The sequence below is a fragment of the Anolis sagrei genome, chromosome 13 (assembly GCF_037176765.1).
Source record: "Anolis sagrei isolate rAnoSag1 chromosome 13, rAnoSag1.mat, whole genome shotgun sequence".
Lineage (NCBI taxonomy): Eukaryota > Metazoa > Chordata > Lepidosauria > Squamata > Dactyloidae > Anolis > Anolis sagrei.
The window spans coordinates 3,689,191-3,701,206 of record NC_090033.1 but is presented as its reverse complement, the minus strand read 5'-3'; the positions used below and the strand labels follow the sequence as shown (position 1 = coordinate 3,701,206).

At 46.6% G+C, this 12,016-nt stretch overlaps 1 protein-coding gene across 1 annotated transcript in view; it reads left to right on the top strand.

Annotated features, from left to right (window-relative positions):
• The first annotated feature begins 5,324 nt into the window (after positions 1-5,324).
• NOC2L (NOC2 like nucleolar associated transcriptional repressor) overlaps positions 5,325-12,016 on the top strand; it is an 88,998-nt gene continuing 82,306 nt past the window's right edge. Inside the window, exons 1-2 of the mRNA XM_067472993.1 lie at positions 5,325-5,401; positions 10,399-10,587. Of these exons, the coding sequence (XP_067329094.1) occupies positions 5,382-5,401; positions 10,399-10,587 (209 nt within the window). The 5' untranslated portion in view covers positions 5,325-5,381. The remainder of the gene's footprint in view (positions 5,402-10,398; positions 10,588-12,016) is intronic.

Genomic DNA, 12,016 nt, shown 5'->3' with positions numbered 1-12,016 from the left:
TCTTCCCCCTTCCCTTCTTTTCTTCCTCCTCTCCTTCTCCTTTTCTTCCTCTTCTTCTTCTTCTCTTCCCTTCTTCTCTTCCCCCTTCCCTCCTTTTCTTCCTCTTCTTCTCCTCCCCTTCCCTTCTTTTCTTCCTCTTTCTCTTCCCCCTTCCCTTCTTCTCTTCCCCCTTCCCTTCTTCTCTTCGTCCTCTTCTTCTTCTCTTCCCCCTTCCCTTCTTCTCTTCGTCCTCTTCTTCTTCTCTTCTCCTTCCCTTCTTTTCTTCCTCCTCTCCTCCTCCTTTTATTCCTCTTCTTCTCTTCCTCCTCTTCTTCTCCTCCTCCTTCCTCCTCTTTTCTTCCTTCTCCTCTTCCTACTTTTCTTCTCCTCTTCTCCTCCTTTTCTTCCTCTTCTTCTCTTCCCTCTTCCCTTCTTCTCTTCCCCCTTCCCTTCTTTTCTTCCTCCTCTCCTCCTCCTTTTCTTCCTCCTCTTCTTCCCCTTTTCTTCCTTTTCTTCTTCTCTTCCCCTTCCCTTCTTTTCTTCCTCTTCTCCTCCTCCTTCTCTTTCTCTTCTTCTTCTTCCCTCTTTCTTCCTCTTCTTCTACTCTTCCCTCTTCCCTTCTTCTCTTCCTCCTTCCCTTCTTTTCTTTCTCCTCCTCTCCTTCTTTTCTTCCTCCTCTTCTTCCCCCTTTCTTCCTCTTCTTCTTCTCTTCTTCCTCCTCCTCTCCTCCTCCTCTCCTCCTTTTCTTCCTCTTCTTCTTTCCTCCTCTTTTCTTCCTTCTCCTCTTCCTCCTTTCCTTCTCCTCCTCCTCTTCTTTTCCATTTCATTCTCATCCTGCTCTTCTTTTCCTCCTCCTCTTCCTCTTGTTTTCCTCTTCTTCTCTTCTTCCTTTTCTTCCTCCTTCTCTTCCTTTTTCCTCGTCCTCCTCTCCTCCTCCTCCTTCTCTTCTTCTTTTCTTCTCCTCCTGCTCTTTCTTTTCCTCCTCTTCTTTTTCTCCTCCTCTTCTTCTTCTTTTCTTCCTCTTCTTTCTCCTCCTCTCCTCCTCCTTCTCTTCTTCTTTTCTTCTCCTCCTGCTCTTTCTCTTCCTCCTCTTCTTTTTCTCCTCCTCTTATTCTTCTCTTCTTTCTCCTCCTCCTCCTCCTCTTATTCTTTTCTTCTCCACTTGCTCTTTCTCTTCCTCCTCTTCTTTTTCTCCTCCTCCTCTTCTTCTTTTCTTCCTCTTCTTCCTCTTCTTTTTCTCTTCCTCATTGCCTTCTCTTCTTCCTCTTTTTTTCCTCTTCTTCCTTCTTCTCTTCCTTCTTCTCTTCTTCCTCTTCTTTCTCCTCCTCCTCCTCCTCTCCTCCTTCAGCCAAAGTTCCCCATTGTTCCCATATCACCGCACTGAAAAGATCCGGACCTTGGCAGGATCGCCACACATCAATGTTTATTGCAGCCACTCAGTGACAATAGGAATGGCTGGCTCGCAGGCCACAGGACTCGCTGGCCACATAGACATTTCCTATCTCCATAATGGAGCCCCCGGTGGCGCAGTGGGTTAAACCCCTGCGCGGGCAGGACTGAAGACCGACAGGTCCAGGTTCGAATCCGGGGAGAGGCGGATGAGCTCTCTCTATCAGCTCCAGCTCCTCATGCGGGGACATGAGAGAAGCCTCCCACAAGGATGATAAAAACATCAAATCATCCAGGCGTCCCCTGGGCAACGTCCTTGCAGACGGTCAATTCTCTCACACCAAGAGTCACTCCTGACACGACCAAAAAAAAAAAAATCTCCATAATCCTCTCAAGAATCCATTGTTTCCCTCTCGTCCCGCCTCCCTCTCCTGATTCGTCAGGACGCCGAGGCAGCAGAAGCCCAGCGATTGGCCCAGGTGCTCCGGAGGTGGCCCAGCCTCCTCCCAGCTGTAGAGGCGCCAGCCAATCACCTTCGAGCCGGCAGAGGGGCAGGGAGCGGGAAATTCAAATCTGACAGCTCTGTTTCTGTATAAAAAAGGCTTTTATTAGTGCACATGTTATGCTCAGCTTGGCGAAATATTGCTGCTTTGCATCCTTTTCAGCTGAATCGCAATAAAATCATCTCGGTGGCGCTTCCTTCTCACTTTGGTGAGATTTTAGCGAGCCCTCTTTGGTGGGTCCGCAGGGTCTCTCCTTCAGGGCCAGACCCTTTTAAATTCCTCCTTGATTTCATAGAGATTATTATTAACTTATTGCCCCAACTCTATTCTCCATCTTCATCGCTATGATACTTCACCTTGTTGATGGGAAGCTTCCCACCGGAGTGGAAATCATCTATCGAACAGATGGCGAGCTATTCAACCTCAGCAGACTGAAAGCCAAAACCAAGGTTACAACATCTGTTATAGAACTCCAGTATGCTGATGACGTCGTCTGTGCGCATTCACGAAGCTTGGCCTGACACTGAACATCGAGAAAACCAAAGTGCTGTTCCAGCAGTCACCAGCTATCCCCTCTCCAATGCCAGAGATACAGTTTAATGGTGTAACATTAGAAAATGTGGACCATTTCCGCTCCCTTGGCAGCCCCCTCTCCACCAAAGTCAACACCGAAATACAACACCACCTGAGCTCTGCGAGTGCAGCATTTTTCCGAATGAAGCAGAGAGTGTTTGAGGACCAGGACATCCGTAGGGAGACCAAGGGGCTTGTTTATAAAGCTATTGTCCTCCCAACCCTGATATACGCCTGCAAAACATGGACTGTCTACAGACGTCAACATTGAGACTGAAATACAACACTGCCTGAGCTCTGCGAGTGCAGCATTTTCCCGAATGAAGCAGAGAGTGTTTGAGGACCGGGACATCCGTAGGGAGACCAAGGGGCTTCTTTATAAAGCTATTGCCCTCCCAACCCTGCTCTATGCCTGCGAAACGTGGACTGTCTACAGACGTCACATGCAACTCCTGGAACAATTCCATCAGCGCTGCCTCTGGAAAATCCTGCAAATCTCTTGGGAAGACAAGCGGACAAACGTCAGCGTGCTGGAAGAAGCAAAGACCACCAGCATTGAAGCGATGGTCCTCCAACATCAACTCTGCTGGGCCGGCCACGTTGTCCGGATGCCGACCACCATCTCCTCCCAATCCTGTTATATGCCTGCGAAATGTGGACTGTCTACAGATGTCAACATTGAGACTGAAATACAACACTGCCTGAGCTCTGTGAGTGCAGCATTTTCCTGAATGAAGCAGAGAGTGTTTGAGGACCAGGACATCCGTAGGGATACCAAGGGGCTTGTCTATAAACTATTGTCCTCCCAACCCTGCTATATGCCTGTGAGATGTGGACTGTCTACAGACGTCACATGCAACTCCTGGAACGATTCCATCAGCGCTGCCTCCAGAAAATCCTGCAAATATCTTGGGAAGACAAGCGGACAAACGTCAGTGTGAAGCGATGGTCCTCCGCCATCAACTCTGCTGGACTGGCCACGTTGTCCGGATGCCTGACCACCGTCTCCCAGTTGCTCTACTCTGAACTTAAGAACAGAAAACGGAACAATGGTGGACAGGAAAAGAGATTGAAAGATGGCCTTAAAGCCAACCTTAAAAGCTCTGGCATAGACACTGAGAACTGGGAAGCCCTGGCCCTTGAGCGCTCCAGCTGGAGGTCAGCTGTGACCAGCAGTGCTGCAGAAGTCAGCTGTGACCAGCAGTGCTGCCTCCGGAAAATCCTGCAAAGCAGACAAACGTCAGTGTGCTGGAAGAAGCAAAGACCACCAGCACTGAAGCGATGGTCCTCTTCAGCTGGAAGGGCCACGTTGTCCAGATGCCTGACCACCGTCTCCCAAAGCAGTTGCTCTACTCCGAACTCAAGAACGGAAAACGGAATGATGGTGGACAGGAAAAGAGATTGAAAGATGGGCTCAAAGCCAACCTTAAAACTCTGGCGTAGACACTGAGAACTGGGAAGCCCTGGCCCTTGAGCGTTCCAGCTGGAGGTCAGCTGTGACCAGCAGTGCTGCAGAATTTGAGGAGGCACGAATGGAGGGCGAAAGAGAGAAACGTGCCAAGAGGAAGGCGCGTCAAGTCAACCCCGACCGGGACCGCCTACCACCTGGAAACCAATGCCTTCACTGTGGGAGAAGATGCGGGTCAAGAATAGGGCTCCACAGCCACCTACAAACCCACAAAAATAGTCATCGAGGAAGACCATCTTACTCGTCCAACGAGGGATCGCCTAAGTAAAAATTATTAACTAATATTAGCCCTGTCTGCACTGACCGTTTAATGTTGTTGTGACCAGTCTGCTTCGCTTTCCCAAGACTGACCCTGACCTGACGTAACCCTGGGAGATGCGTGTCATGGAGAACGTCCTCTGTCTGCCCAGCCCAGCTCTTCCTCTATGGCCTCCCATCTATTTTTAGTCTTCAGGACCTTCTGTAACTCAGCCAGGAAGCCAAACCCTTTGTGCTTGCAACTTAAGCCTCCGCATACTTTCCCTCTGTGTTTGTCCCGGGATCCCATTTCCCTGTTGTTTCCTTTCGCATCTTATTCCAGTTTGACGTCAACTCGAATCAGAGACCTACGAACCTCTCCGCTCTCGCTGGGGCGGAAAGGAAGCCTATCTATATGTATGCAATGAGATCATAGAATCATAGAATCAAAGAGTTGGAAGAGACCTCATGAGCCATCATCCAGTCCAACCCCATTCTGCCAAGAAGCAGGAATATTGCATTCAAATCACCCCTGACAGATGGCCATCCAGCCTCTGCTTAAAAGCATCCAAAGAAGGAGCCTCCACCACACTCCGGGGCAGAGAGTTCCACTGCTGAACGGCTCTCACAGTCAGGAAGTCCTTCCTCATGTTCAGATGGAATCTCCTCTCTTGTAGTTTGAAGCCATTCTTCCATTGCGTCCTAGTCTCCAAGGAAGCAGAAAACAAGCTTGCTCCCTCCTCCTCCCTGTGGCTTTCTCTCACATATTTATACATGGCTTTCATATCCCCTCTCAGCCTTCTCTTCTTCAGGCTAAACATGCCCAGCTCCTTAAGCCGCTCCTCATAGGGCTTGTTCTCCAGACCCTTGATCATTTGAGTCGCCCTCCTCTGGACACAGATATAGGCAGCCTTCTAGTTCAGGGGAAAAAGGCTAACAATCCTCCATTTTTTCCTGAAAGAGACCCACAAAGAAGCCACTAATGTCAGGCTAATGAATTATGTGAGCATCTTCCAAAATTGGGGTGAAAAAAATCATAATAATTTCAAAGAAGAGGAAAAGCAACCGCCCGCCTGGCTTTCGTCGTTCTGGCTTGGGCCCGTGAAACTAAAGATCAACCTGAGCCGGCTTTTCTGAGCCTGGAGGCTCTCTCTGGTTCGCGCGCGGTGCCTTGTGGGAGCGGAAGCGCTCTGGTCACGTGGGCGGGGCAGCGGGACCACGCCGGAGTCAAGATGGCGGCTTGTGGGAAGAGGTGAGCGTGTTTCTCTCCGGAGAGAAAGGATTTTGGAGCGAAATTAGTAGAGAAATGGATTGTGAAGGTTGTTTCTGTGTTGTTTGGAGTCAAGTCAGGGGCAGGACCAAACCAAATTTCCCCCTGAGTTGTCTTCTTTGTGAGGGATGCGTCTGCCTGCTCTCAGCCATTGGTTGAGGCGCTGGGTTTGAGCCTGCCACTTTTGGACTCTTGCTTGCTGGGGTGTTCCAGCGAGTGTCTCTGTAGATCTAAGAAAACTATGTCTGGATTTATTTATTTCTCGTGTCAGGGCAGCCAGTCAATTATATTACATTTCTAACAGAACAAAGCAAACAAACAAACAGAGAAAATACAAAATGTGTGAGTTTGGTAGTGGATTCAATGTCCTTTGACCAGTATCTGGCCACTTGGAGTGCCTCTGGTGTTGCCGCAAGGAGGTCCTCCATTGTGCATCATGTGGCAGGGCTGAGGTTGCATTGCAGCAGGTGGTCTGTAGTTTGCTCTTCTCCACACTCACATGTCAAGGATTCCACTTTGTAGCCCCATTTCTTAAGATTGGCTCTGCATCTCGTGGTGCCAGAGCACAGTCTGTTCACTGCCTTCCAAGTCGCCCCGTCTTCTGAGTGCCCAGGGGGGAGTCTCTCATTTGGTATCAGCCATTGGTTGAGGTTCTGGGTTTGAGCCTGCCACTTTTGGACTCTCGCTTGCTGGGGTGTTCCAGCAAGTGTCTCTGTAGATCTTAGAAAACTATTTCTTGATTTAAGTCGTTGACGTGCTGGCTGATACCCAAACAGGGCATGAGCTGGAGATGTCTCTGCCTTGGTCCTTTCACTATTGGCTGCTACTTCCCGGCGGATGTCAGGTGGTGCAATACCGGCTAAACAGTGTAATTTCTCCAGTGGTGTAGGGCGCAGACACCCCGTGATAATGCGGCATGTCTCTTTAAGAGCCACATCCACTGTTTTAGTGTGGTGAGATGTGTTCCACACTGGGCATGCGTACTCAGCAGCAGAGTAGCATAGTGCAAGGGCAGATGTCTTCACTGTGTCTGGTTGTGGTCCCCAGGTTGTGCCAGTCAGCTTTCGTATGATATTGTTTCTAGCACCCACTTTTTGCTTGATGTTCAAGCAGTGCTTCTTGTAGGTCAGAGCACGGTCCAGAGTGACTCCTCCCAGGTATTTGGGTGCGCTGCAATGCTCCCGTGGGATTCCTTCTCAGGTAATAATCCTCAGAGCTCGGGATGCTTGTCTGTTCTTAAGGTGAAAGGCACATGTCTGTGTTTTAGATGGATTGGGGATCAGCTGGTTTTCCCTGTAATAGGCAGTAAGAGCACCCAGAGCTTCGGAGAGCTTCTGTTCAACCATTTCAAAGCTCCCTGCTTGAGCGGTGATGGCACGATCATCAGCATAGATGAAGCTCTCTGTCCCTTCTGGCAGTGGCTGGTTATTTGTGTAGATGTTGAACATGGATGGAGCAAGCACGCTCCCCTGAGGCAGGCCGTTCTTCTGTTTCCGCCATCTGCTTCTCTGGCCCTGGAACTCAACAAAAAAGCTCCTGTTTTGTAGTGAGTTTCCTATGAGGCAGGTGCAGTGGTCGTCCTTTGTGATATGATACATTTTTCTCAGGAGGAGAAATAGAAGTGATCACAGATTCATTATTGTGATTATTAGTAATTATAATAACTAATTAGTAATAAAATAATGATATTATCAATAATTATTAATAGTGACGAGAGAGGGAGGCAGAAGACACTTCCTTCTTGTCTCCTGTGCTTTACTTATAATATAACATAATTTAGTGTCCAACCATTAATAGTCTAGCCTGCTGTTGACCTATGCAGCCCGAAAGACAAGCCGCATCTAGATGCAGGGAAGTCAAAGCCGGCCCGAGATCGGAGTGAGCGCCCGACCATTAAAAGTCTAGCTTGCTGTTGACCTATGCAGCCCGAAAGACAGTCACATCTAGATCCAGGGATGTCAAAGCCGGCCCGGATCGGAGTGAGCTCCCAACTATTAATAGTCTAGCTTGCTGTTGACCTATGCAGCCCGAAAGACAGCCGCATCTAGATGCAGGGAAGTCAAAGCCGGCCCGAATCGGAGTGAGCTCCCGACCATTAATAGTCTAGCTTGCTGTTGACCTATGCAGCCCGACAGACAGTCGCATCTTGATCCAGAGAAGTCATGCTTCTCCTCTCTTCTGCCTTAGTTAGACCATACCTGGAATATTGTGTCCAATTCTAGGCACCACAATTGAAGGGAGATGTTGACAAGCTAGAGGGCGACTAAAATGATCAAAGGTCTGGAGAACAAGCCCTATGAGGAGCGGCTTAAAGAGCTGGGCATGTTTAGCTTGAAGAAGAGAAGGCTGAGAGAAGAAGGCCAGAGCGAAGAGAGAGGGGGCTACCGTTGAAGACAGTTCCATCTTGTCTCCTGGGATTTACTAATAACATAATATATTGCATATATGTATAATAATTATAATATTATAATGTAATACAATAATAATAATTAATATTAATTAATAATTAGTGACCAGAGAGGGAGGCAGAAGACAGTTCCATCTTGTCTCCTGTGCTTTACTGATAATATAATACAATATATTGTATATACATATTAATATTTATAATATAATATACTACAATGATAATTATTAATATTAATTAATAATTAGTGACGAGAGAGGGAGGCAGAAGACAGTTCCATCTTGTCTCCTTTACTGACAATATAATATAATATATTGTATATACATATTAATATTTATAATATTATAATGCAATACAATAATAATAATTAATATTAATTAATAATTAGTGATCAGAGAGGGAGGCAGAAGACAGTTCCATCTTGTCTCCTGTGCTTTACTAATAATACAATATATTGTGTGTATATATATATATATATATATAATTATAATATTATAATGTAATGCACTAAAATAATTATATTATTATTAATAATAATTAATAATTAGTGAAGAGAGAGGGAGGCAGAAGACAGTTCCATCTTGTCTCCTGTGCTTTACTAATAATATAATGCAATATATTGTATATACATATAATATTTATACCCTTATATTGCAATATTATAAATACATTATTATATTACATATAAGTATAACATTGTATTATTACTAATAGTATTACATTGTATTATATTATATTATTAGCATAGCACAACGTCACTATCATATATTACTATATTGTACTATACCTTTATATTACAATATTATTAGTAATATTACATATAATATAAAATATATAATTGTAACATTGTATTATTACTAATAGTATTACATTGTATTATATTACTAGCATACCACAATATCAATATTATATATTGTACCATTTCCCTATATTGCAATTATTATTAGTAATATTACATATAATATAATTTATATAATTATAACATTGCATTGTTATACTATTGTAATATATTGTATTGTATTATAATATTATAAATATTATATGTGTATACAATATCCTTATATTACAATACAATAATAATAATTAATATTAATAATTAGTGAAGAGAGGGGGGGGGGCAGAAGACAGTTCCATCTTGTCTCCTGTGCTATGCTAATCTATATATATAAATCTGTTAGGTTGGTTCAACCGGACAGCAAAACTCCACAACCCCCCAACGAAACTTAACCAAAATTCCCATGCCCATAACAGAACCCACAAGGTACAAACATATCGACTCAAAATGAAAAACAACACAACAACACACTCACAAAACTGCAAAACAACAAAACTCACAACCCCCCCAACGAAACTTAACCAAAATTCCCATGCCCATAACACAACCCACAAGGTACAAACATATCTACTCAAAATGAAAAACAACACAACAACACACTCACAAAACGGCAAAACAACTGAGCATGCACATTGGTGCCCAGCCGCAAGTTCCCTGGCGCGCGCACACAGCCTTCTGGCCAACGTTCCCTCTGCAGAAGCCATGCCCACTCCAAGCCCCGCCGCGCCACTTCCCGCACACACACACCCCCTGCCGCACGCACACACACAACCCCACGCTCCATCACTCCCCCCACCACCGCACACACACATGCAACCCCACGCTCCATCACTCCCCCCGCCGCCGCACACACACACGCAACCCCATGCTCCATCATTCCCCCGCCGCCGCACACACACACGCAACCCCACGCTCCATCACTCCCCCCACCGCCACACACACACACGCAAACCCACGCTCCATCACTCCCCCCGCCGCCGCACACACACACGCAACCCCACGCTCCATCACTCCCCCCACCGCCACACACACACACGCAACCCCACGCTCCATCACTCCCCCACCGCCGCACACACACACGCAACCCCACTCCCCCCGCCGCTGCATACACTCACACGCAACCCCACTCCCCCTACCGCCGCGCACACACACACAACCCCAGGCTCCATCATTCCCCCTGCCGCCGCACACACACATGCAACCCCACGCTACATCACTCCCCGCCGCCGCACACACACACGCAACCCCAGGCTCCATCATTCCCCCCGCCGCTGCACACACATAATAGTCCAGATATGTAACTCAACTTTGGTAAGTTTTACTATAGCCCACAGCAACGTGTGGCAGGGCACAGCTAGTAATATAATATATTGTATAGAGGGGGGAGTTGGGGAGGAAAGGTGTATAAAAGGAAGTGGTGGTGGGGAAAAGTCAGTAGTGTCTTTCTTTGCTGCAGAGATACAAGCAATATATCCATTTCAAAGCAAAACCAAGTCCATATGGTCCAAGTCCATTGTTCGTGGGGGGGGGCAGTGGTGGTCTGTCAGAGCCGAATCAGGTGAAGGTACTGCAAATCCCATCTAGGTGAGGAACAGCCACCAAAAAGACCTTATTTCTTTACAGAATTGTGGCAGCACAACAAGAAATGCCTTTCCACCTGTGATCATATACCCCAATTTGTTTTGTTTTCATTCTCTTCCCTCCCATTGAGCCTTTCTATTTTCCCCCCATTGAAACTAGAAAACTTGCTGACCTGAGTGTCGATGAGTTCCTGACCTCCGGATTTGATTCCGATCTTGGTGATGATGATGATGATGACAACTCAGGAGGAGATGCTTGGATGCTGAACGGAGTGAATGGAAAGCCAAGCCAGAATGGAAAGACTGGCAGCAAGAAGAAGGCAATCCTCAAATCAAAACCGACGGAAAAGTAAGCAAAGGGGCAGAAATACTGAATATGCTGATTTTCTTTGTCCACCTCCTCCCATGTTGTGATGTCCCCTCAAATGGCTCTAATAGATTCAGTTGGTTGCGGTTCTGTGTGCCTATTGATCTACTCATTTACTGCTAGTGTGCTGTCACACTCTGGGCCCGTGGCAATTGTCTATTCACAGGACGTGCTCTCTATATGCCCAGCGGGATGCCGGGGTGCCTCAGCTGAGAGGCCCTATGAATTTCCCTATACAAAGTCTTTAGAAGCTTAGAAAGTTTAACAAAGTATTGGTGCTTACATCTTCAACAAATCAATCAAACACTTCTTAGATCTTCAACACACAGACTAAACACTTTAAAACTCTGGAAAATTGGTGGCTTTCTTAACTTGCCCACAAAGGACAGGCAACTTGCTTCATGAAATGTTTCTTTCTTCTATAAGGGAAAGCCTCTGACCCCTTCCTGGGCAATCAGCTTTTTAGACTTTTATTTATTTATTTACAGTATTTATATCCCGCCCTTCTCACCCCGCAGGGGATTCAGGGCGGATTACAATGTACACATATATGGCAAACATTCAATGCCAATTTTAACATACAACATATACAGACATACACAGAGGCTATTGAACTTTTTCTGGCCACCAGGGGAGCTGTTGCTTTCAATGTCCATTTGCGACGCTGGTGAAGCACTTCCGCATTCCCCGCATGCTTCCCCGCTGGAATGCTTTGCTGGAGTCTTTTTTATGGCCTCATAAATTAGTTAATTTAGCCTCCCCACACTTTAAGATGGTACTTAATTTTCCTACTTGACAGATGCAACTGTCTTTCGGGTTGCAAAGGTCGACAACAGGCTACACAATTGGTTAGAAACCCACTCCAACCCAGGCTGGCTTTGCTACCGTGAGGCCCTTACTCCGGTTCCAATTTGCTTTATGCCTAGCCCAAGTGGTCCTTACCAGGCAAAATCTGTGTAGATTTTCCAAGACAAAGGAAGCCCTTTACCTTCCAGCGAAGGCTGGCTGTAGAGCTGTGGAACTATATTTCCCCCAGCAAGAGCTGCGAGACTGTATTCTCCAGCCAAAGCTGTAGGACTGTTTTCCCCAGAAGTTGTGAGAAACGAAGCTTTCTACAAGTGGAACAAATTCACACGTCCTGTAAGAAAGGCTTCGCTGTACAAAACTGAGCCAAAGGTCTCTTTTCCCCTCCAAACCTGGAAAAAGGGGCGGAACTAAAGAACTTAACTATAATTGATGGGTCATTGGCCCTATGATTGCAACCTGGAGGAAGCTGCCAGATTGCAAAATGCATGCCCTAAAGGAATTCATAGAGCCCCCGGTGGCGCAGTGGGTTAAAGCACTGAGCTGCTGAGCTTGTTGATCGAAAGGTCGCAGGTTCGATTCCGGGGAGCGGCGTGAGCTTCCGCTG